Below are 27,060 nucleotides of genomic sequence, written 5' to 3' on the forward strand. Positions count from 1 at the left end.
TTACATCACCATTGTTTATCCATTGTCAAAAAAGTAGTATATTGTATTAATTCATGCACATTTTTCTTGATGCCAGGATCCCATAAATACATGCTGTTATTTATTTTCAAATAAAGTAGTATATTGTATTGATTCATGCACATTTTTCTTGATGCCAGGGTACCATAACTTTAAAAATACATGCTGTTATGTAGAAGGCAGTGTTTTTTTTCTTTTTTCAAAATGCGAGAGGAAAACAGATAAACAGCAGTTAGCATATATCCTTCTAAAGTTTCTAAAATTCTAAAATATTTTATGTAATTCTTGAGTTAGATAGTTGGTCTTTTACTGTATATCAGAGTTTATGAACAGCTTACACAGGGTTTGTATGGTCCTTAAGAGCCCTTAAAAGTCCTTAGATTGAATTTTGAATTGATTTTTGGTCCTTAAAAGTCCTGAATTTCGGTTAATTGGCAGAAGGCCCTTAATTTTAATCATTTGAAATTTGTCTGTTTTTATAACTACTATTTTGAGTTAGCATTTTGAAGGCATAGTTTTGGCGATTCACTGACACTATTAAGCATTGCAAGTACTACTATATCATGTCGATAACAATGCAAGTGACAGAGCAATTGTGATTTTCTTTCTGGAAAGCATCTTGTCTTATTATTTATCAAGCTATGAAATTTCTTAAAATGAGAATTATCATAAAAATTAAGTATATTTTCTTCTTATTATTATTATTAAATACATTTTATTTGTATATTTCTTATTCTTATTATTAAATACATTACTATTATATAATTATCAATATGAAAAAGATCTTTTTATATTTATTATAAAACTTGTCTATAAAATATATGAAAATATATAATTTTAGATCAAGCAAGACCTGGAGAAAAATGGCATCAATATTTATCCAATTAGTGAATTAGAAGAAGAGCCAGAAGATGTTATTTCGAATAACAAAATAAGGGTAAGAACATAATTTTTTTCATGTTTAAATTAATATAAATTACATTTTTCTGACATGCTTCGTTGGCAGTTCATTTTGCACAGACAGAATTTGTAATGTTGCTAAAGTAATTGATTTAAAGTTTTAAAATAATACATGGTTAAACAACTCTTTTTATTGTTAAAATATCTGGTGCTGTGAAACTTTTGCAGAGCAGTGCAATTTAGCAACATTTACGAATAAGCGTGATGTCACAGGCTCATAATATCTGTGCTTTCTTCTGATGCAACCCTGATTGATTCTCTATAAGATAGCTTTAATTTAAAAAAAATATTAAAAATTGAGATCTGCATTTTACAGAACAAGCAAGCAGTGAATTATTTTCAAAGTAATGGGACTTTACCATAAAAAAAAAGTTTGTATTAATGAATATGATACAATCAGCTGAAATATGGACAACAAAACAGTAATAGATTGAAACAGTTACCTACGGAAATTTTATACTCAGTGTTTTTATCAGAACTTCCAGTAAAATCAGAGTGCCTAACAAAATAGTAGAAATTGATATGCTGGTTGCTTATAAAATAAAGATTGAATAAAAATTATAAAATATAAAAATTGAATACTGCTTGTTTATTAAATAAAGATTGAATAAAAATTGTAAAATATAAAAATTGAATACTGCTTGTTTATTAAATAAAGAAGCATCAGTACCTTCAGAATTCCCCAGGAACAATTGGTGCAACTTTGGCAGGATCCATGTGAGCTTTCATGGTCAATGAATACCATGTATACTAATGTTACGAATTTGGTATTTAAGAAGCTAATGTTAGTTCAATTATAAATTAAATGGTTTTATTTCTCGTGCAGTGCGTGATGAATATTAAAAGAAGAAAGCTAAGCCGGAAAATTGAAAATACAAGAGCACGTACGTGCATTTAACATTAAATAAATAAATATCTCTTTTTGATTTCGAGAAAGTACTGGAAAATTCTAGCGCGTGATTTTAAAATCTTATAAAAGGAGGAAAACATCTCAGTTCGTAGTAGTTGCTTAGTTTGTTGTTGTTTAGAAAACTGCTCTTGTTGATTGTAGCGGATTAGCGTTCTTTAGCTGTTTTGAATTACGTTCTATTGGACATTTGAGTAGTTAAAAGATAACTACTGTGAGATATTGTAATACTGCATGATAATTTTAGAAAATTTAAGCATTTTTGTTGTGATAATAATAAATTTTTGTTCATTTTTCCTCGGACTTGTGCATTTATTTCATAACGAACTCGTACGCACGCAACAATTTTTGGTGTCAGAAGTGGGATTTGAATACCAATCACAAGAGCGATGGAAGAGCAGTTAAGACAGTTGATATCAGCCTTTGCTGCATTTAAAGAAGAAATGAAAGATGATATGAAATCTGGTCAGGAAAAGATGGAAGAATCCGTTAAAAAGGAAACTGAAGCCGTTCACGAAAAGTTGGAAGCTGGTCAAGTAACTTTTAAGGAAGATATAAAAGCTGTACAAGAAAAGATTGAAGCAGGTCAAGACGAAATGAAAAGAGAAATAACCTGCGTAATAGAAAGTAAATTTGAGGCTATGGAAGACAGAATAGGAGCTGTCGAAAATAAAGTCTGGCAAATTGAGGAAAAGGTTTCTTCTGTCAAAGATGAAATAGAAGATAGAGTGTTGGCTGTGGCGCAACGAGTCGAAAGAAGAGTTTCGGCCGTCCAACAACAAATTGAAGAGAGAGTTTCTGCAGTTGCCAAAGAAATGGAAACTTTAAAAAAATTCGTAGCGACGGCAGGGAGCAAGAGTGATGATTTTAAATTCTTACCGATGCCTGCTCGTCCATCTCTGAAGCTATCCACATATGATAGGAAGACATCCTGGCAAGTTATAAGACCCAGTTTTCTATTGTTGCGGATGCGAATGGATGGGACTCTCAAGCTAAGGCCTGTCATCTCGCCGCTTCTCTGAGAGCAGACGCAGCGGATATCCTGCAGACACTTCCCGAAAATCAAAGGCTAGATTTCGAAGCTCTGTCCGTCGCCTTGGAGCTGCGCTTCGGCGAGAAATTTTTAAAAGACTACAGCAGGCTCCAATTAAAATCCCGTCAACAGAAGCTCACCGAAACACTTCAGGAACTCGCCACGGATGTTGAAAGGCTGTCACATCATGCCTTTTCGAAGTGCCCGACAGAAACAAGGGAAATCCTGTCCCTGCAATATTTCATCGATGGCATCTGGGATCCTGAAATACAGAAAGCTCTTCGAATGGCAGATGTAAAGGCCATAAAAAGCGCTCTGTTGTACGCCATGAAGTTCGAGGCAGCCCAGCAAGCAACTAGTAGAGATCGCTACCCAGTTAGAGCTGTGCGAGTCCATGAGCCAGTGGATCAACTGATGGCTCGTTTAGATGATTTAGCCAGACAATTCGACGCTTTGATACGGAGTAGGAGCGAGAAGAAAGTGGCTCTAAGGTGTTGGAGATGTGGTAGTGAAGGTTACCTAAGACGGAATTGCAGAACGCCCCAGGGTACGGAATATAAAGCAGATGATTTTACCAGACAAGTCAGTGGCTTGAGACGGAACAGAAGTGAAAAGAAACTAGTTCTAAAGTGCTGGAACTGCGGAATTGAAGGCCACATATGAAGAAACTGCAAAACACCCCGAGGTACGGAAAATAAGACCATTTCCCAGCAACGATGCAGTAAACAAATTAGTGACCATATCGAGGAACGGAGGCTGCCAGATAATGAAAAACCTTGTTTTAAAGCGCTTAAAATTTATACAGTGAGTGGCAACAGTAACGGACTGCCCATTAATGGGAATATCGATGGAGTTCCTTGCAATATGATCGTTGACACAGGAGCTAATGTTACTATCATTAGGAAAGATTTAGCTGAACAGTTTAAAGATAAACTTATTTGGACGCCATCCTGTGTTACCCTTCAGACTGCGTCTGGTAATAAGATCGACATAGCTGGGAAGTTAAATGTGAAAATCACATTTGGAAGTGCCGCCTACCATCACACGGCATATGTGGCGGATATTACAGATCCATGCATACTCGGATTGGACTTTTTAAGGAAATACAATTTTTCCTTAGACTTGAAAAACAACAAACTGCTTTCAGGATCTGAAGACATGACTATCCATCCTAAGAAGGGATCCTCACCTGGAAATGCCGACGCTTTGTCCGAAAGAACCAGCTCGAGAAACAGTCGAAATCATGCTAGGGTCGAAAAGAAACACCAGACTACCAGCTATTCTCTATCCCAGATGCTCTTCGATCGAGACCTTCGCCTGCCTTGTGACCGCCTGTTTTATCGCCGTACGGATGCGTCTTCATCGCCTGAGGAACACATCCAAGATGTCAAGGCCCGTTTTGAAGTGATGCACCGTTCCGTACGAAAGCGAGTCAACCTGGCGACGGAGAAAGTGAAGTCCAGATACAACACGAGAGCTACTAGACATAGATCCAACAAAGGAGACAAGGTATGGTTGTGGAACCCGATTCAATGAAAAGGACTCGGTCCTAAATTACAGTCACCTTCGGATGGTCCATATACAGTGCAAAACGAACTCAATGACGTCGTATCTGTAAGTCTTCGAACTCTAAACCTAAAGTCGTTCATTACGACAGGTTAGCTCATTATTATGGCCATAGCACATAATGTAAATAATTGTACATAGTATAAGACCATGGTCCTTTTTGTTTTTAAATGTGTATTTGATTTGATTTGTATTTAGTATTTTATTTGCATTTAGTATTTGATTTGTATTTGATTTGTTTTATTTATTGCATTTATTGTTCATGTTGTTTGATATTGTAATGTAATGTTCAGTTGCATTTATACCTCAGTTGTAAGTTTATGCCTCAGTTGTAAGTTTGGCTTCCTGTCCAGGGATTGTACTGCCCAGGATGTGCAGTCCTTGGGAAGGGGGTAGTGTTACGAATTTGGTATTTAAAAAGCTAATGTTAGTTCAATTATAAATTAAATGGTTTTATTTCTCGCGCAGTGCAGCGCGTGACGAATATTAAAAGAAGAAAGCTAACCCGGAAAATTGAAAATACAAGAGCACGTGCATTTAACATTAAATAAATAAATATCTCTTTTTGATTTCGAGAAAGTACTGGAAAATTCTAGCGCATGATTTTAAAATCTTATAAAAGGAGGAAAACATCTCAGTTCGTAGTAGTTGCTTAGTTTGTTGTTGTTTAGAAAACTGCTCTTGTTGATTGTAGCGGATTAGCGTTCTTTAGCTGTTTTGAATTACGTTCTATTGGACATTTGAGTAGTTGAAAGATAACTACTGTGAGATATTGTAATACTGCATGATAATTTGAGAAAATTTAAGCATTTTTGTTGTGATAATAATAAATTTTTGTTCATTTTTCCTCGGACTTGTGCATTCATTTCATAACAAACCCGTACACACGCAACACTAATATCAAAACCTGGAAAAATGGCTGAATTATATCCTGAATTATGACTAGATGTTCCAGTTCACAGAGGTTTTTACGTTTGTTGTGTTTTTAATATACTACAACAGAATTCTGCTTAGGGAACTAAGCATTGTGAAGAAAGGTCATGTCTTTTGGAGTTTTGTTTTTATTTGTCAAATTTTAATTTTTACATTAAATTTGGATTGTTTGTTTTATGCAACCACTAAATCATATCCAAACCTTAATACTAACTTAAAATGCATTGTTTACTCTGCAGTGAAGATTTTCCTAAATTTAATCTTTGTGTAAATTCCACTACTGCTACAGACCTCCTTTGTGAAGCCTTCTATGAATGATTGACTTTGACACCAACCTTCTGATAGCTGCAGGAAGGGAGGGTCGGAGTTGCGGGATTCTTTCGTGCCCAAAAAATGTCGGCACTCGTCATAGCGGTTGGCCATCCTTAGCTGAACTTCTAGTTGCCCCGAATCTGTGATTATAAATTGTTGCCAAAGTCTATGAACCACAGGACTAATTTAGCCATTTGGCCACTTCTATCTGACTTTGTCCTGCCTCTAGTCTCTATCACAGATCTTCGGGCAAATGATGCTTGGAGGTCATTGTTATGAATTATGTATCCCAGATTTCTTAAGTATTGTAGCAAAATTTGCAGGTTTACATGCAATTTCATGCTCCTAATAAATGACATATTCTGATTTTAGCATCAGTAACTTGCATACTACAGTTTTACTCAGTAAATCGTATTTGACATCATATTCAAATTTTATATGGATTTGCTTATTTTTGAATGAGTTATCACTATTTTTGTGACTTTTCCCTAATTTCTGGAAACTAGTATATTTTATTTAATGCAAAGTGAAATTAAGAATCCGGACTCTCCCACATTTTATTGTGTGAAAAATATCAAAATGTGCATGTGTAAAGCATAGCAAAGAAAAGAAAAAAAAGTTGCTCATGGTTTGGATTTTAGACAGTTCTGTCGTCCAAATTTCAGACTTTATAACTTTTTGAAAAAAAATAAGAAATAAAGGAGTTTGATTTCTAACAAAACATCTTTAAGTAATCTATATGTCGAAGTACATTGCTTTGCTTATTATATAAATTTACTCATTTGGAAAGATGAAATTAATTTATCTTGTCCTAGTAATAATAGATTCATCTTATATCTCTATAGTTTTATAATTTTTTAAAGCATGAACAATATTAATATCCAGGTTTGTAATTACTTGCTAACATTCCATACCTGTTTAGGAAATGATACCCTATGCAGTAGTAGGCAGCAATGTGCAACACCAAATAAATGGGAGAACTATTTATGGAAGGAAGACACAGTGGGGTACAGTTGAAGTTGAAAACAGAGCTCACTGTGAATTCCCTGACCTCAGGGATATGCTAATTAGGTAATGTATATCTTTTAAGGAAATTAATAACTTTAGTTTGTTGCACAACATTGACATTTATGTGGTACTTATAAAATTCAAAATAATATTAAGTGGGAACTCTTTCTAAAGATGCTATTGAAGTATGATGAAAAAGGACATAGCAATGTTAATGATGTAGAATGTTAAATCCATTATGAACAGCAAACATAGTAGCCATGGATGATAAAATATTCATTTTTATTTCAATTGACATTTGTGGCCACGATTCACCTGGCACTGCAATGGTACCTCTTTCGAGTATTTACATTTTTGATACTGTTGTGATAGGAATAGAGCAGAGTGTAATAGCATCTTAACAAGAAATTAAGTAGAAGGTTAAGTACACAGTTACGCATAAGGATTGGGTTGGATTGGATTATTGTAATTTGGCACAAAACCTGTCAAGGTTATCTGCGCCAGACAAATGGTAACAATGCAATTAGTCATTTGTAAAAACTTCCAGCTTAGGTAAGAAGAGACAGATTACAGTCTATGATAAGAGCTGATATCTTTTAAAAAACAGGTTAAAGTCTATTATAAAAGCCAATATCTTTTAAAAACAGAAACAAATTACGATGATGTGTTTTTCCAATTAAATTTCCTAAGTCCAGTTCTGAACAATTAAAATGTTTTTGGCGAAAATAATTAAAACTCTGGCATTCCACCAAGATATGATAGACTGTCAGATCTGCATTGCAGTTTGGGCAGCTGGGATTCTCTTCTCTTCTCCCTTCAGAAGATACTCATGGGTCAGTCGACAATGGCCAATTCTCAGTCGAATCAAGAGGACATCTTCCTTTCTATTAGCCATACATGGCTAGTATCAAATGGTGGGTTTTACATTTCTCAGCTTGTTATATACTTTGTCATCCCATTGCTTTTGCCATTTGCTGAGGATTTTGCTTTTGACAAACCCTTTGATGCCTGCTAGTGGAATCTGAAGATTGTACATTGTGGTTGCAGTTTTAGCTGCAATATCCACCAATTCATTCCCCTTAATGGCAACGTGTCCAGGGATCCACAAATATAGAATCTGGTATCCCCGAATTTTTAAAGAATGATTCAACTTCAGGATTCTGATTGCAACTGAATGAGTACATTGAGCGTGATTTTTCAATGACATTAAGGCACTCATGGAATCTGTGTAGATAATAAATTTTATGTACTTTTGTTTTGGAAGGTAAGTCATAGCCAGATGGATTGCAGTAAGCTCAGAAGTAAGCACCAGAGCAAACTGTATGTAATCGAACCCCTACTATTGTTTTTCCTGTGACGAAAGCAGCGCCAACATGATCCTGGGATTTTGATCCGTCTGTATATAGAGGGATATATTTCCTATATTTGTTTCTATGTTGAAAAAATATCTGCTTGTAGATGATTTCATTAGTTTGTGATTTACTCCAGTGTCGAAAAGTATCCAGAGAATGGATTCTCCAATCCTCCCAGGGAGGAATTCCAAAAAAATCCTCCATCTGTATATCTATATTAGACAAATTATACTCCTCCACCAAAGCACTCATCCGCAAGCCGAAAGATGGGACACATGATGGTCGTGCCTGATATAAACGGGAGTATTGGTCATTAAGCAATTTTGACCGCATAGAATTTTCGGTATGTGATAAGACTTTGAAATAATGCTTAAAACAAAGATTTTCACATCTTAACCGCAGGGAGGTCTCGTTACTTTCCACATATAAGCTTTCCACTGGAGAAGTTCTAAAGGCACCAGTGCATATCCGAAGTGCATGGTGATGTATCGGATCAAGTTTGGCTAATACTGAAGGCCTTGCCGACCCATAAATGATTGATCCATAATCTAGTTTCGAACGAATGAGAGCTCTATGTATAAGAAGCATTGAGCTTCGATCAGCACCCCAAGAAGTATTTGACAGTACTTTCAGGATATTCATAGTTTTTAAACATTTCTTTTTTAGATAGGTAATATGGAGGAGGAACGTAAGCTTATGGTCAAATATCATTCCTAGGAATTTTATTTCCTTTTCTACAGGAGTCAGCACATCTTGCAGATAAAGTTCGGGGTCAGGGTGAGGAATTTTCTTTTGACAGAAATGTACACACACAGTCTTTTGAGTAGAGAATCTAAAACCATTTTCCTGTGGCCATTTAACAATTCTATTGAGAGAAGTCTGCAGTTTACATTCAATGTCTTTCAGGTCTTCTCCCTGGCAACTGACTCGCAGGTCATCGACATAGAGCATACCCTGGACTGCTGGAGGCAGTTGTTTTAAAATAGAGTTAATTTTCATACTAAATAATGTAACACTTAATACACTTCCTTGCGGAACGCCCTCTTCTTGATGGAACATGTCAGAAAATGTATCGCCTATCTTCACATGAAACTTTCGATCCTGTAGGAAATGTTTGATGAATATCGGCATGTTTCCTCGTAAACCATTATTATATAGGTCACGAAGGATACCGTACCTCCAGGTGGTATCATAGGCTTTCTCTATATCAAAGAAAATGGAAACATAATGATTTCTTCTAACGAACGCTCTATGCATACCTGTTTCTAAGAGTAGGATATTATCGATAGTTGCTCTTCCTTTTCTAAAACCGTTCTGATAAGGGGAGATACAATTATTTGTCTCTAAATAATAGACCAGACGAGTGTTGACCATCTTTTCAAAGAGTTTGCAGAGGCAGCTAGTTAGGGCGATGGGATGGTAATTCGACGGATTAGTAGGGTCTTTTCCCGGTTTAACAATGGGGATGACAAAAGCTATTTTCCATTTTCCAGGCATTTGGAAAGACTTGTTCCTTCCATACTCTATTAAAGAGAAAGAGGATGGTTGCCAATGACTTGGAAGGAAGATGTTTCAGCATAAGATAGGCAATATCATCTGGACCAGGACATGAATTTTTTGTCTGCAACAGAGCTCTTTTCAGTTCAAGCACAGTAAAATCCTGATTATATGGTTCAGTATTAGGAGAGTTGAAATTAATTAGTTGTTTTTCAATGCATTTTTTTGCGGAAAGAAATTCAAGAGGGTAGTTACTACTGTGTGAGACGGCTGAGAAACTCTGTCCAATAGCGTTGGCAATTTCTTCCCTACTAGTAACTGTTTCACCACTTGTCTTTAAAATGGAAAGTGTGTACTCTTTGTAGATACCGGACTCTCTCCCACATTTTCTTACTCGAAGTTGAAGAGCTAATTGAAGACACATAGGAGATCCAAGAATTCTTCTGACTTTTCCTTCGCACCTGCCAAGCTTTTGCTTTAGCCCTTTTGAATATTATGAGATTTGATTCTGAAGGATATCGCCAAAAAATGCTCCAAGCTTTCCTTTGCTTTCTGATGGCATCCTGGCATTCAGGATTCCACCAGGGCTTTGGGTATTTTGGCTGTTTTACCGACGTTTTTGGTATACATATATCAGCTGCTTGAATAATTTTATCTGTAATGATCTTCACAGCCTGATCAATGTGCACATTCTTTATTATTTCTTCAGTAAAAAGAGCATAATGTAAGAAAGAGTCCCAGTCAGCTTTGTCCAACAAAAAGCGTGGTATTCTAGGTATAAACACACTCCTATTTCCTGTAATGCTTATGATAATAGGAAAATGATCGCTATTATATAGATAATTCTCGACATTAAAGAAACAAGAAGGCAAAAGCTGTGGAGAAACAATAGCAAGGTCAATGGAATGGAAGGTCCTTGTTGGCTGATGAAAATAAGTGCTTTCTGTGTTGTTAAGGATACAGAGACAGTGGTCGTGGAGTAGCTGTTCAATTTGCTTTCCTCGTGGGTTTGTGTCTTTACTACCCCACAAGGGATTGTGTCCATTGAAATCACCGACTAGAATAAACGGAGCTGGTAGTTGGGCAATTAGATCCTCTAAATCTCTTAAATTAATGTTCTCGTTAGGCGGGATGTAAATACTGCAGACAGTAGTCAGTGTTCGAATGCTCAACTGTACTGCAACTGCTTGGAGAGGAGTATCCAAAGGGAGAGCACTCGAAGGGCAATTAATTGAGGTGAGTAGACAGACACCACCACTTGCGCATTCACTGAATGTCTTATCCTTTCTTGTCATTGAGTATCTACGTAGCTTTGCAAAATTACCAGGTTTGAGGAATGTCTCTTGTATCATTATACAAATAGGTCGATATTTATTAATAAGTTGCTTAATGCCATCAATACCCTGATAGAAGCCCCGGCAGTTCCACGAAATGAGAGTAGCCATTAGGAATGTTTATTGCTTCGATGCTGTTTCTTTGTTTTGTGAGGTAGAACATTTTTCGAGAGATCTCTGCCTCCATCTGTTTCCATCTCAGATTCGATAAAGTCTGAAAAGGTCCCTTCAATAGAGCTTCGGCTTGAGCTTCTCTTTTCTGAGCTTTTGATTTTCTTTTTTGAACTCTCTGTTTCTTGTGGTTTTATTTCTCGACTTTCTATTGTCTGTTTGGGAGGAGGTAGAAGAAAGACTTTTTCTTTGTCATTTGTTTTTGGTTCAGGTATCTTCTTCTGTGTGCTATGCGATGTTTGTGTACTTATTGACCGATATAATTTAGTGGCTTGTGCATAGGAGACATTTGCTTTTGACTGACCCGTGCTAAAACGTTTCTTAGCTTCAGGATAGGAGATTTTTCTTGTAGTCTTAATATGCTGTATTTCTTTCCACTTAGGGCAGTTTCATGAGTATGCTGGATGATTGGCATGACAGTTTGCACATTTTGGATCAGCTACACAATCCTGACTTTCGTGACCACCTGCAGAACAGCGAGCACATGCCAGGTTTCCCCGGCATGTGGCCTTCGCATGGCCAAACCGTTGACACTTGAAGCAGCGCAGTGGGTTCGGCATGTAAGGTCTGATGGGGCAATTCAGGTAACCTGCCTTAATGGCTTTCGGTAGCTCTGGAGAGGAGAAAGTCAGAATAAGGTGTTTTGTGTTGATGAGTTGCCCGTCTCTACGGACTTTTATTCGGCGAACGCCACATACATTTTGCTCGGCGAGTTCTTTTGAAAGTTCATCCTCAGGGACTGATATCAAGTCTATTTCCAAAATGACACCTCTTGACGTGTTCAAAGACATGTGGGGATACAGTACTAGAATGTTCCCCCATTTTGGTCATTTTTAGGAGACAGGAAGATTGTGCATCAGATGTAGTCTCGATGAGCAGAGATCCTGAACGGAGCTTTTTTATGTGCTTTGGCTCGCCTGCTGAGGCCACAATATGCTTATGGATGAAGAATGGTGATAGATTTTCTAGCTCACCAGTGATAACTAAGAACTTTGGACATTTGTTTGTGCTAATTAAGGTCGAAGTTCAAATTCTTTTAGCAGCTCCAGAATTTTTCATATCCATATGGTTAGGAGAAGAAGTTAAAGTTTTCATATTGAAAAGAGGAAAGGTTTCGGGCCCGACTGCCCCACCCACCATGGAGCCCAACAAGGGAACACAGATCCCTGTGTTAGGGCTAGCCGGGCCTATATGCAAACTGAAGCCCCACAGTCGGCTTTCCCAAAAGCGGAGACTTCCGAGAGCTTATCCCCTAGCCACTGACCAATAGGACTAGTGGCCAGCCGATTGACACTACCGGGGACAGCTAAGTTCCTCCCGTTTTAAGTAGAAGCAGAGGCCAAAGCAGTGTGTTGGGGGCAGTACCTCGCCCCTCAACTACCAGGATCCTCCTTTCCCACCCTACGGGTCACCATCCACGGCAAACGCATAGGCGGTATTCTCACCATGGTGAAATAGAAACTAAGAGTAGTAGCTGCATCTCACAGTGAGCCCCAACCTCCAGTAGAGGAAACCACAAGGGAGAAAAATAGGAGAGAGAGCTAGACAAGAGGAGAGGAAAGAGAGAGGAGGAAAGGTCACTGGGGCCCCGGGAGTGTGATACCCGATCACCAAGACGGCAATCCCCTGAGGGTTCTTCACCTGCTATGCTTTAGCTGGGCATGTTGGAATGGCCTTCACGCCTAGGGTGGCCCTACCAGGAGCTATGCTCCTGACGTACTTCGCCCGTTCCGCCCAGACACCCCCCCCCCCCGCCACGTTGAGGCAGCATAGCAGGACTTTGGGGGGTACGCATAAGGTCTCATACAACGTGGAATCCTTGTTAAGGGGCACCTGAGGAGCTGGTAAGAGCGCGATGAAGTTTGCGCCGAGACCAGCCTAAGTAACAGTATCACAGTTATCCAACTTCAAAGCTCACCAAGAAAAGGTTTCAGTTTAAGTTGCTTATTTAGAGAAAATATCAGTTTTCAAAATTTTGAGTTCAAGTTCCGAATCAGCTACGTCATCAGCATTTTGCAAGTCATATGAAATGTACTGATCTAGGAATAATGCAGTCTGAATAAAGCTTACTATTTTTAGAATAGAGAGGAAGATTAAGAGGCTATTTCTAGTTCTAATTATAATTTTCTGCCAAGTTTCTTTTTCAATATGGAACTATGTTCTAAGCTATCAACATTGCTACATTTTTTTATTATGTATTCATGATGATAATATAAAGTTATAAAACAATTTCCACAGTAGATTTTTTCCTGAAGTTAATTGAGTATAATGGTGTTAAATTAATTTTTGAAGAAATCTACTGTTGAAATTAATTATAGTAAATAAATTGCCTGTGAGTGGTCAACCAAACCTTCCCGTAGAATTTTTTCTTAAGCAAACAAAATTTCTCATTCACTCAAATTTTCTGTAAAATATTATATAAAATTTTAAAATTTGCAACAACAGGAGCTCTAAAATTTCTGCTTTCACATTTAGATGAGATCAACATTGAATAAAATTGGGAATTCCTATTTGAAATTGAAAATGAAGCAAACAAAAGAAACCCTAAATTTTTATTGACTTTTAAGTTTCTTTAAAGCCTAAGTTTTAAAGAAAGGTATACAGTAAAACTAAAAAATATGCATAAATTTGTTTGTAGAGTAATAACAATAGTTTAAATAAGTTTCTCTCATGTGGCATATTAAAAATAAGTCCTAGCAAACAGTTACTTTATCTTCAGTATGGAATTTCTAAAATTTGTTAAAAAAATATGAATAAAACCAAAACTTGTAGGACAGTTGTGTATGATGCAAATGTTCATAATTTATGTCATCAGAGATCCCAGGTTTAATGAGTTAATCCATCATTTAATTTTAAAACCATTACATTATTTTCAGGACCAGCCTTCTCAGCTTCTAGAACATTTGCTTTAAAAATCTAGAATATTATTCAATGCTACTTCATGTTCCTGATTCAGGCATAATTATCCTTCCAAGTAAGTGTATCTAAACTTCCCACATGAAAATTCCCTTTTCTTATAGTCTGGGCTAGTTAATGTTAAGTAAAGGCAGCAAAAATTCCAGTATTTTCTTATCCTACCATTAAGTTATTAATTTGAAAATGGCTTGTAAACCCCCAAAAAGAATTAAACTACTGTAATGCCTTGTTATATATAAAGAGGAATTCATTTGATGAGATTTAAAAAAATAAACTTTGCTCTATATTGTAAATTTTTTAATTATTTTATTTAAACCTGTTGGGAATTCTATTCATTCCTATTTTCCATGAGTTAAAAAATACCATAACAAAGATCATAGATCATATAAGCAAGAGCCATGGAGTAAACTTATGCCTGTCACGGAGCTTTCCTGAAAGAGTCAATGATGCTTCTATATTATCTGTTTCTGTGACATATGGCAAGTTCTCCAAGTTTGTTGGAAGGTCTACTTTATCATGAGGTTTTATGTATCAAATGTTGAAAACTCCCAACAAAAATTTCACTTGACATCTAACTGAAATGTACAAGCCAAGAAAACACTTGCAACAAAAACGAAAAAAAAAAAAAAAAAGAGACTGAAATGGGCAACCATTATATTGTAATTAAATTTCTCTGATCAAAAACAAACTTTATTTCTTAGTCCCCCCGCCCAACTAAAAGGAAAATTTGCTTTTATTTATTTTGTGCTAACCAGGGAGGAAGGGGGAATCTGTTATGGAAATGGCAGATTTCACATAAACTCCGTATCTCTGAATATTTGCATGAAATTAAAAAAAAATTATATTGCTGGTTTGACGAATTTCTCCCAATTTTTAGGACGCACATGCAAGACTTGGTTGATGTTACTCGTCTGGTTCACTATGAAAATTTTAGGCAACAGCGGTTGCGATCTCGTGATCATCGACATGTAAATGGCATAAATGGGCAAGTTGTTGATATTGAACAGATGAATGAAAGTAGCTTATAATTTCATGCATTTCCTCATATCTGGTTTGTGACCTGAGTAATTCATGATTCATATCTGCCAAGATCCCATATACCGAAAATGTGTAAAATTTATATTCAACAAGCATGCATGTATATATTGAAGTAACATTGGATGTTTCAGTAGTAATGAAACAGCGGTCTCGTCACAAGATTAGTTTCATTTGCATAGTACATGTGAAACATTTAATTTCATGATTTTTTAAAGTTTGTATCTTTGTTTATATGTGTGCATTTTGTAGGCTTTTATTGTAATTAGTGGTTAAAAAAATGAAATGGAAATATACTTGAATCTCATATCTTTAATGTAAATTAAAAAATGAATATGGAGTAATAATTCAACATATGTGTCTATTTTTACATTTAAGAGATCTAACAATCAATCTGAAGGCTTTTAGTGTGATAAGATTTAAGCATCCTAAAAAGGATGATTTTATAAAATTTTATTTTACTTCCTGAAAGGTAAAAAGTGCCTAGCAAGTAAAATGAAAATGCATTTATATTTAAGACGTTAATTATAATTAAGTTTTTATTCTGTATAGCAAAATAAGTATATCTGTATGTTGTGCAGAAGTTTGTCTAATCAGTGCCATTAATTTATGAAAAATGAAAATGTTTTAGCTACATTCCCATTGTTCAGTTTATTTTCATACTGTAAGTTTATCGCTTTGCTTCATTTGTGAATAAAAAGAACTTTTTAAGATGTTACTTTTAATTCATTAGATAAAAACTTTCAGTTACACAAATATCATTTAGCGTCCACTCTGGAAAATTAGCAACATTTTAACGTTTCATTTTGTACTCATAGCCAAACACTGAATCCCTTTCTAGGAAAAAAAATAATCGGATGAAAATGTATTAAATATCAGTAATTGTGTTTTTCTTACAAATGAAGTGTACAACTCGTACTTCTCAAAGAAAAGAAAAATGGAAGCTAAAGTGCCAAGGACCATTTGTATTATTAAAATACTGCCTTGCCCTTAAGTGCCGACAGCCTATGATAATGCAGGAAACTACAAATGAGAAGTTCCTAGTTTTAGTGTTTTCATATAAATCAAAATAAAATAATGTTGTTAAAGAATTATTTCTTTTTGCTATTTTAATTCGAATTAAGTTATACGTGAAAAATATTTTTATGCAAAAAAGGAACGTATTATAAGAACACTAAAAAAAAGCAACTGATTTTTTTAAACTTCATTATATGTCCATTTGTGATTTAAGCATAAATTTGCTGAATGCTGACTGACAGTTTGACCTGAATTAATAGGAGTTTGCTTCCTACAACAACCTAAGGTAGCACTTGAGTGCCTTGCTGGTGTAAGCACTCCCACTTATTCTAGTTTTCAACAAACTTATTTACTACTGTTTATTATAAAATCATTCAAATATAAATATGCTGGCATCAGGCATATTGAATAAATTAAGGTTTATCTTAATTTGTCAATGTTCTATTTTGAAAGAATTCATGACAAAAAAAAAAAAAAAAAAAAAAAAAAAAAAAAAAAAAATAAAATAAAAAAAAATAAATAAATAAAATAAAATAAAATAAAACCATAAAAATTTAATACAAGAAGCAATCTTTTTACTTCCTTGTACGAAGTAAAAAGGAGTATTGTAATTGCGAAAAGTTTCAGGCAGCATATTTCAATGAAAATATCCATTTTGAACGCTATCGAATGCAATTTAACGATGTTTTTGCATGATATCTGTACGTAAGGACAGAATAAAATACTCTTCCTTCAAAAAAAAATTATAAAACTGCTTTAAAATTAATTCTGAAGAGAATTTTTCGTGGCGTCTGTACGAACGTACGTATGCACGTGTTTGCGTGCATACGCACGGATCTCGCATAACTCAAAAACGAGTAGCCTCAGAATGTTGAAATTTTGTATATAGGACTGCTATAACATGTAGATGTGCACCTCGTATTTTGGTTGCAATCGGCCACACCAAACGTATATAAATATATACATATATCCACTTTGTTACCCGGCTCAGTGATCTCAGTTTCTTTACTCTTATACGTTTGTAAATTGTACATTTTTTGCTTTAAAAATGGTTGAATTATGTTGTTTTTATCTCCTGGTTAAGGATTTTATGCCTTTAGTAAATCTGTGTGCAATATTTTTAGAATTATCAGCAATTTTAAAGTTGTTTAATTGTTGCTAAGCCCGTTTTTAATGGCAGCCATTGATGTTTACATTTGAAACAGGAGACTAGTGGATTTGTTGCTAATTTTGAGAAACTTAGCTTCGCAACAACAAAGATAACGCTTTCATTTATTATTGCCAATTAAATCATGCTTAATTCTTTCTGGAATTTTTTCGAGGAAATAAGCGTTTGAGATTTACTTCGTAATTTTTAATATAGATATTTTGAGTTTTTATGTATTTTTGCCTTCTCGCGAAGTGAGAACTGAATTAATTGAATGAGAAATACTCAATCGTCTGTGAAAAACTGTTTCTTTTTTGTTTTGTTTGCTTAATTTCTTTTATACATCATTCTAGCTTTATTATAGTATTTGAATAGAACATGTGGCAATGATTAGATAATTCTAATTTTTAAATGATATAAATTTTGTGCATTACGAGTTATAATTTGAACGAAATATATACGTTAACTGTTATATAATTATGGATTATATAACAGTTAACTTAGTTTCTGTTATATAATTATTATATAATTGTTAATACTGTTAAGTGAGTCTAGCGCCAGAGTGTCGCTATGGTAAACAAATACTAGAGTGAATTTTAAAGAATGCATTTATTCTATTGTGGTTTATGCGCTGTCGGCGAAGTAGATTTAATTCAATCGAATAAGTTTAAATAAAATGAAAAAAAAAAAAAAAAAAAAAGCGTATAATTTAATATTCCAATACAAGGAAGTCATGTGGTGTACACATCAGATTTTTTACATACAGTGGTACCACAGCATACCTTATTAATCTGTTCCAGATCCTTGGACATGTACTAAACTAACTTTTCCAATAAAAATAAAAGCAAAATAATTTCTTATTAAAAATAGTACAACACTGTTTAATATTAAAATATAAATTCAGTGAGTGAAATATACACAGTATATAAATGAAGCACTGCATGTGATACTCTACATATTTTTCTGCTAACCAGATCAAAAGCAATTTTTCAACATGCCATTCCAGCCCCTTTGCAACATTAGCCAATTTTAGTTTTTCAAAATCTTAGAAACCATCATACTTGGCATACGGTATGCAATAAACAAGCCCTGAATATGCATGCCATCTATACTTTTCAAAAATCGTTTTTCACCTCCATAGTGATCCTGACAATTTTTTCACTGCTGCACTTTTTCCTAATACAGTCATGACTCATTATACTCAAACCATATACTACTAAACAAGTTTCACAACTAAACAGGACATTTGTAAAGTTGGACGTTTACCGAGGTACCACTGTATTTTGTTTTATTTTATTGTATTTTTCAGAGATTTATACATGATTTAAAAGTAGTATTTAAGATAAATGCTAAGAATTAAACTAATAAGAATGTGAATAAGCATTTATTACTTTTTGGCAAACTTCAATTAAACATGGAATACATGAAGTTATTGTCTGTATTTTTAAAATTCAAACTCCAATACAGACAATTGTATTTTATTCCAAATATAAAAAACATTCATATAACTATTAATCCAGTGCAGAGGCAAGTGAAATTTAAAATTTTGTAATAAGAGGGGGGACTTTCTTTTTTATCATTATTTGCAGAACACAAAAATGGAATGCTATTATAGGCACAGTCAACAATAATGACAAGAAACTTTTTTTTTTTTTTTTTTAATTTCTCTGCATGATAAAGTAAACTTCAAAAAGAAAAATGATATACAGTCAGCATTTTCTTAATTTCTTTGCATACATTACTTTATGCTATAAAACTAATATGAAAAATAGTACATAACCAATTTTTTTCAAATATATATATTTAAATTATACATATAGCATATGTATTATGAAAGCAAATATATCTTTAGCTGTGAAATAAAATTTCATGATTCATTTGTAATTTTACACTGGGTAATATGACTAGTAAGTTACTTTAAAGTATCCAATCACATATGAGTTTTTAAAAATAATTTTGAGGCTATAAAACTTCAAATAATAATGCACAAATTTATATTCATCTCAAATATTTAAATCATAAGTTAGATTCTTTGCCATTTTAGAAACCTGAATAACGAAAGTCAATATTTTATGCACAAACATTATAAACAAAAATTATGAACACATTCAATTTTTTATCTATACACACAAAAATATATGTCATGTAAACAGACATTGATGTAAATTTATTTTACAGTTTTAATCTTCTTCAGCTATTCAAATCAATAAGTTCTTAGTAAAAAAACTGTCTTTTTTCCTACTTACTGAATAAAATATATATTTGCATATACAGAAAAGTTAAAGCTAATTTTTTCAGGTATCTAGAAATGATGTAAATTAAAAAAGTCCTTAAAATCAAAATATTACTTATTCAACTGTGTTTTCACATGTATTTAAATATTACTGATCAATATAATAATAATAAGGGACTATTGGGCATCAAAACAATAACACCCAACTTTCTCCATACTCCTGGAAAATTTAGTGTTTGCACCTCCTGAAATTTCAACTCGTGTCTTGGGCTTAAATTCCTGCCTCAAAATAACAGTAATCCCTATATGTGATTGGAAGCATTAACGTGAAATGTAAATTTTTTCCTAATACTTTATAAAGTTTGATAATTTTTGCTGAAATGTTAAGATTCATTTTTCATTTAAACGACATTTCATAAAAAAATAGTCCCAGCACATAAGCTCGATGCACAATTATCGAAATTTGGTTTTATATATCTACATAATAATTTAACCTTATTGGGGTTCAGTAATAATGCATGCAAGATCATATACACAATTTAGATTGTACTCACTAATTTAAAAATTAACCTTCTCAAAACTCCTTTAGATTTTATTAATTTTTTAAATTCATTCTAAAAGTGGGAACAGAAATATCTTAAACATTAAAAAATGAAGTTTCATAGGTAAATAAAAAATTTATTTTGTGGCCATTCCAGATAGTGACATTAAAACATTTTTGTTGTATACTAAAATTTGTTAATGGAAAAAGATATTTCTTATTAAAAATACTGAATGAGATGGAACTTTCTATGGAGAATCTAAGTTAACATACCTTTACACAACTTCTCAATGTAATATACAGAATTTTATGAGCACAGTTTTAACACTATGAGTAAAAAGATACCCTAAATATAAAATCGTAATTTTTTATGGCTTTTGTTCAGCAAAATTCCAACTGGCAATACATTCAAAACTGTTCTGATAATCACTCATTGATCAAAGTGAATAAATTTATCCTTAATATTGCACATAAAAGTATGGAATTAATTTGTTTTATAATTTTACTGTTTGCTTATACATTTGTAAAACTAATCAAAATATAATGAGTATTTTACTGATTGAAATTATTGCTCTATGAAGGTCACATAAAAAATTATATTTTACTCAGAATCTAACTCTATTGAAACTGTCCCCATAAAATTTTATATCTTGTTTTGAGAAATTTTGTAACTGGAAGCACATATTTAGAATTAGTATTCATTTTTGCCAACTGAATTTATGTAATGATAATGTTAACCCCCCATAAAAAGCATAAAAATTAATTTATATCATGAAATCAAAAAGGAAAGTACTGAACTAGAAAATTATACTAAAAATTAATTCTAAATGGAGTTAACAGTTGAGTTCACATTTTCAAATTAATTCTGAACAGGCTTTGTGTTTAGACAGATGTTCCAGGTTGCTTTAAATGAAATAGGAAGAGACAGTAAGAATTAAATTACTTAATTTGAGCTGCATAAGCACTTTATATTGAAAAAATTTTTTTAAATTATTTTTTTTAAATTACTTTTATAGAATTTATTTTCTTAATCACTGAAAGTTAATCAAGATCAGCACAGAACATTTTTAAAAATACAATTTTTATAATAAATAAGAATATAATGAATAAATGAAAAGGAATGCAATTTCATACAGCAGAAAAAAGTTTATATTAAACTTTGCAAGAGATTTTATTATGTGCAATATGATATTAATTTGAAAAATTTTTCTCCTAAGTACTAAAACCACAACTAAGCCAAATAAACACAAAAAAATTACAAACAAAATTTAAAAAATTAAGTAAAAAACTGGTCAGCTGGTATTACTTAACCGATAAAATGAATGAACATCTACCATAAACAGAAAACTTATTAATGTATATCTTAACATGCCATCTTCAAGAATATATAAATTACTGGTTGCATTTCTTACAATTCAGAAAAATTGTTTGGAAATTGTGATTTTTAAAATTTGTGTTATACTGCAAAAACATTGATAGAAATGTATAATTTGATAGAATTCCAAATTTATCATGATTCTGATGTCTTGCATACATTATTTCTTATATATTATAGAAAATCTGGACTTTTTAACAAAATGCACATGTCTTTTCAATATTAAAACATGGAAATTTCAACAAAAATTTAAATTTTAATATTAAACAAAATATAACAATATTACAATGTTCTCACCAGTTAACAAACAAAAGTCAACAATGAATAAGAATTCTACAATAAAATATAATCTATAACTTTTCTGTACAATTCACAATTTTTAAAAAGGCATTAATCATCCTGAAATGAGTTTCTACTTAAAACCTATGTATTACATAGTTAAACATACTCAAAACTCATATCAAAATGAATAATACTTATTAGCTTTCCCATATTAATCTGCTTCAAAAGCTGCAAGGGACTATATAAGTAGATTATAGCATATATCTTTTTCTCTTTTATACAAAAAACTGCTAGAACACAGAATTGATACTTTTATTATGCCATCTTGGGTTTTATTACATTTTCTCCAGTTCAACTGTCTCTTTCCGTTTTCACAATTTTGACAACATCCACTTTCAGGTGAAATGCTGTTTTCTTCCTTTATCATAATTGTACAAAGACAGAATCATACATTATCTTTTCAATGATAAATCAAAAACCCAAGCATGACATACAAGCCCAATGATGCAAAGAGCTTTCAAACTTGTGAAAAAAATAATTAGGGATGATATGTTTACATGTCTTTTTAAAAATTTAAATTTTCTTTGCAGTATGAAATGAGGAAGGGCAAGGAACAGAGAAAAGCTCAACACAAAATGTTGGAAATATGTGTACTCTGAACAACACATGAATAACAATTCTTGTATGCGAAGGATAATAACAAATCCACAATATTATTTAAATATTAACATTTGCGACATGAGTCTAAAAAATTTGATCATTCACACAAGAATGTCCTGTATAAAAACGAATATGTTACCTTAAATCCACATGTTCTTATGCCTACTTATTAAGTATATGGCTTAATAATTTAGATACCCTATTTCATAATAACAAAAAATTTACCTAATCATATTGTTTTGTAAGATTATTAGTAAATACTAAATTGTCTTTTGTATAGCTCAGTGTAAGAGTTCGTAAACTTATAAAAGAATTCCAGTTTTTGACTGCATAAAACAAACTGTGGAAGCACAAAAACTTTCACATGAATTTCTCTCCAGAAATATTTATAAATACCCTTTTAGAGTAGTATATACATAAAGCTATTCATTTTCAAATAAAACATATCACAGGTATTTTAGAGCATCAGCAAGTTAAATTAGATGATTTTGGTGTAGAACAGCTTTAATTATTTTAAAAAGAAAGAACAATGCTGATATTATCTTCAGAAAATTTCTTGATTAGAGATTTTTACAGTTGTTTTCTTTAAACAAAAATATAGCTAGTGACTACACCAATGACTAAATAAAAATTTTCAAATGACTATTACTAAATGTTACCTTTGGCTTTGATGATTTTGGCTTAGGAAGGTGATCGAAACTCATTCTTAAAAGCTGAAAATTTCAGCACTTTAAAAAAGCATATGAACCTTATGAATGATACTGGAATTGTAAAATTTAACTTTGGCAGGGATGCACACATATTACCCCAGGGGGAAAAAAAGGGCAAGTTATTGTTATATGTTGTGTAAAGTATGTAGCTATAAAATTTATGCTTGAACTACAGTGTCTGAAAAGAAAATTCTAATATATGCTTAATATCAGGAGGGGGAATAATAATGTTTAGTATTACTTTTTCAGTGAAAACATATCTTTGTTTAGTATTACCTTTTCACTGAAAACATATTTTCAAAACAATCATTACAAAATTAAATGCAATAAATAATTTTAAAAATATATGCATAAAAAATGTAACATTTCTTCTAGGTGTAAAATTCTCATGTACCTTATGAATTTTATGTTTATTATTCTCCCATTTTTTTGAAGAAAATACCATAATTATACATTAGAAAGGGTATCTTCAGAAGATGAAGAAAATATTTGTAAAGTTCCTTAATTCACTTTTAAATATCTTAGTCAACATTGTGTAAAAAATAATTTAATGTTCCACAGGAAAATTCCACGGCATACAGTCAACTCAGCTTTCATCTAGCCACAAAATGTTCTGTTAGAGCTGAAAAATATTATTACTAAAAACAAGTTAATAAAACACTTCTGACACTTAAATTTATTAAAAATTATCATTTATGCATCCCTGCATTCATCAAATTTAATGCTTCACGAAAGAAGCAAGTTTTATACTTTCCAATTGTATATATTTAATCTTAACTTTAAATAATAATTATGCCACATTTCAACCTAATGTGAAGAATAATTTTATCATATTCACAGAACATGATGAAAATAAAGATACGAAGGAGAATATGTACTTAAAAAGATATGTGGTTAAGAATCCGCACCCCCAAAAATTAAACACAAATCTAGAATGAAAATGTTGGGAACAGGGAAAATATTGCAAAGCTCATTTGTTTTAAGGACAATAATACTCTCCAACAAATGAGAGGAAGAGACATTCAAAATATTATATCAAAGCACTTTGATCAAGGAAATGCTGAAATGTAGCCGTACAACCTTTTGCTTACATTTTACAGTAACATAACGCAATAAGGCAATTTGGATACACTATAGTGATTCAAATAACCATTATTAGGTATCATACCATCTTAAACAACACTCTAATTTGATAACTTAAAAATCTTTTCACTTCAGCCAGGTAATTATAAATAAATGTTAAAAAAAAAAAAAAAAAAAAAAAAAAAAAGGATATTTTCAAAAAGTCTAGAGAACTCCAAAATGTTTTACTTTCCCTCTAGGTTTTACGTTATTTTAGGTTACATGTGGAATGAAAGCAAAAGGTCATGCCAGAAACATATGTGCATTCTGGCAAATAACTTTTCTAAATAACAATCTCATCCCCGATTAAAATTTTCATTCCAGTCTGGCACTAACATTTTTCGGACACTGACAACCTCATCTGTTCAGAATCTGCACCTTTGAGCAATTGCTCAGAAGAATTTGTTGAAAATGGACACTCAATGGATGCAGCACTTGTGGATATGGACACTGTGCAAGGTTGGGGACCATAGGAACTGGCAGTCAGTGATGACGGAGCTTGCATGATAACTGAAGGCTGCTGAGGTAGCCTGGAAGTTCCATCGATTGGCTGTAAATCATTATTTCTCTGGGGATACATTAACTGTCCATACAGTTTCTCTGAAAGTCAATAAGATATTTCCAGATGAAATTTTTATGTACAACTTGATAAAATTACAACAGTAATTAAAATTTCATATTACATAAATAACTTTAAATGGGAGGGGACATGACAAATCTTCATTGATTTCTAAAGCACGATACTAGGTTAATAACTATTTGCAATGCAGCTGTAGTATTTCTTTTCCTGGTGATGAAATTTGGATTGGTCATTACAGATGTGACACTAAATGGCACTTAAGTGGTATTATCTAGAAGAACTGTCAAAGTAATTATGAGACAGAAATAAGGTGATAAAAGACACATTAGTTTTGGTAAAACTCTAAACTTAAGTTATTCTACTGGGAAAGCTTGTCCTAATCATAGGTAGAAAAAGCCCTTCTGGGCAATTGCACCTTACGGCTAATAATATTTTACTGAATATGATCCTTAACCAAAGCAACCAAACCATCAATCTTGCAAGTCTCATATTACAAAGGATTTAATTGGAATTCCTTATTATCTTTACTTTTAGATTATTATTTTCACAGTTTGTAAAATCATAACTGAGATATAATGCAAATATAATCACTGCTATTTACATGATTACAAAATTTTTGCTTTCTAGTAGAAATTCAGCTTATATACAGTGCTATCCATTGCAATTATTAAACAACGAAGGAAAAGCAGCTGGCAGAATTATATTTATTTCAAAAATACATTGTAATGAAGAGATTCATGTAGAAATCAATACTCTGAGCATCCCCTCTGACAACAAGAGTTATAAGGCTGCATATTGATTCAGATTTTGAATGGCAATTACAAGTATTGCAATCTATAAGGTTTTAATTCTATGCCAGTTTGTCATACTGGCTAGCAGGTATTGGAATGCCAATCGCACTGCAACTAATCACCCTACATTTTTCAATTGCTGAAAGATCTTGACGAATATAAAATGAAGAATGCAACATTCCAATATTCACTCCTCTCAGTGCCACCACATATGAATATTGCCCTCATGATGCCACTGATACATTAACACATCACTAAGGACACAACTGTAAATGTGATTCTGTGCTGTAGCATCAAGAGAAATTAAAGCAAATGTTACGTAGCTAACAATCCACAATGCTGAAACATGCATATCAATATATCCCAGCATGTTCTGCTTTTCAAGCAAATTTCAGGTTAGCTGTATGCTTTCTTTACAAAGCAGCAACTATACACTCTAAGTAGAGGAACAAGTATGGAGAAAACATCATTTTATACTGTCTTACTGAGAAGTGAGGTGATAGATATCCAACAATATCACACCACCACTGTAGACTTAATTATGAGATTTGATGGTATGAAACACTTCTTTTTGTGTGTGTGTGTTGTAGGGCATCTTATGTTTGCATAAGATGCCCTACAACACAAAAAACAAGTAAATATAAATCCCTAATGAAAAATTAGCATTTCACTTTACAATTTAATACTGCTTCTCAATGTTTTTATTCTGACCTGTAATCTGTGCATGCCATGAAATACTAATCATGTGTACATAACAGCATGTTCTTACTGTTCACAAAAATTTAAGATCTGTTATTTTTGGTTCTGCCTTTGTAATGCTGCAATTTTAATAGCCTGCACTGTAATTGCAAGAACAGTATAAAAGATAAAATCTACATAAAAGTCAATCTAATTCTTTAAAAATCTCAGATGTGGCTGTATAACATAACCAAAGAAACTTACCAGAGCCATGCTGAAATTCATCATGTATTCCATTATCCAGTAATCCATTGCTAACCATGTTTTGTGGCTGTACAGGTATATATACCCTTGGTTTAATATAATGAGCAGATGGCTGAAGGCTGCTACTTATGTTCTGTGGTGTTGAGTTGTTCATGTAACCACCTAAGTAAAATAATTCTGAATGTCTTAGATAACATTTATGTAAGTATCACAAAATAATATGTCTCACTATTTACTGGTATTTTTTTTGGGGGGGAGGGAGGGTCGTAACATTGAAAAAAACATCTTCTTTATCAGAACAGTTAATTATAAAAACAAACGTTTTATTTCACAAATTTCAAATAGTATGGTTCAAAAATAAGTCTTTATAAAGTGACTTGTATAAATCAAAACAAACACATTTTTGGACATATAGAAATCATTATTATTTAAGATTGTATTATTTTACAATTTATTATTATTATTTTATAACCGAATTTTCGAAAAAGCAATGAAAAATATGCAGAATCTGTCAAAGGTGTATGGAACATTAGAAAAAGACTGCAGGATACATAACAAAATTTTAAAATATGAGTTTAACTAGTAGGTGTTGACAATATTCTGAAGAAAATATATTAC

The 27,060-nt window shown here is 32.8% G+C and overlaps 2 protein-coding genes across 8 annotated transcripts in view; one reads left to right on the forward strand and one right to left on the reverse strand.

Annotated features, from left to right (window-relative positions):
• LOC118204184 (septin-9-like) overlaps positions 1-15,760 on the forward strand; it is a 188,121-nt gene extending 172,361 nt beyond the window's left edge. For 5 of the 6 annotated variants that reach the window (XM_085823496.1, XM_085823495.1, XM_085823498.1 and 2 more), the window contains 3 exons: positions 860-955; positions 6,652-6,800; positions 14,885-15,760. In XM_085823496.1, coding sequence (XP_085679622.1) covers positions 860-955; positions 6,652-6,800; positions 14,885-15,035 — 396 coding nt within the window. In that variant the 3' untranslated portion in view covers positions 15,036-15,760. The other variant, XM_085823497.1, reaches the window with a different exon arrangement.
• Positions 15,761-18,574: 2,814 nt separating this feature from the next.
• The window catches only part of LOC118204170 (forkhead box protein K1-like), a 71,788-nt gene continuing 63,302 nt past the window's right edge, over positions 18,575-27,060 (reverse strand). The window contains exons 6-7 of one of the 2 annotated variants that reach the window (XM_035376499.2): positions 26,443-26,604; positions 18,575-24,729 (exon numbers count right to left, since the gene is read on the reverse strand). In XM_035376499.2, coding sequence (XP_035232390.1) covers positions 24,461-24,729; positions 26,443-26,604 — 431 coding nt within the window. In that variant the 3' untranslated portion in view covers positions 18,575-24,460. The remainder of the gene's footprint in view (positions 24,730-26,442; positions 26,605-27,060) is intronic. The other variant, XM_035376506.2, reaches the window with a different exon arrangement.

This window comes from Stegodyphus dumicola, chromosome 9, assembly GCF_044657685.1.
Source record: "Stegodyphus dumicola isolate Sdum_Otavi_A_Nest chromosome 9, ASM4465768v1".
Lineage (NCBI taxonomy): Eukaryota > Metazoa > Arthropoda > Arachnida > Araneae > Eresidae > Stegodyphus > Stegodyphus dumicola.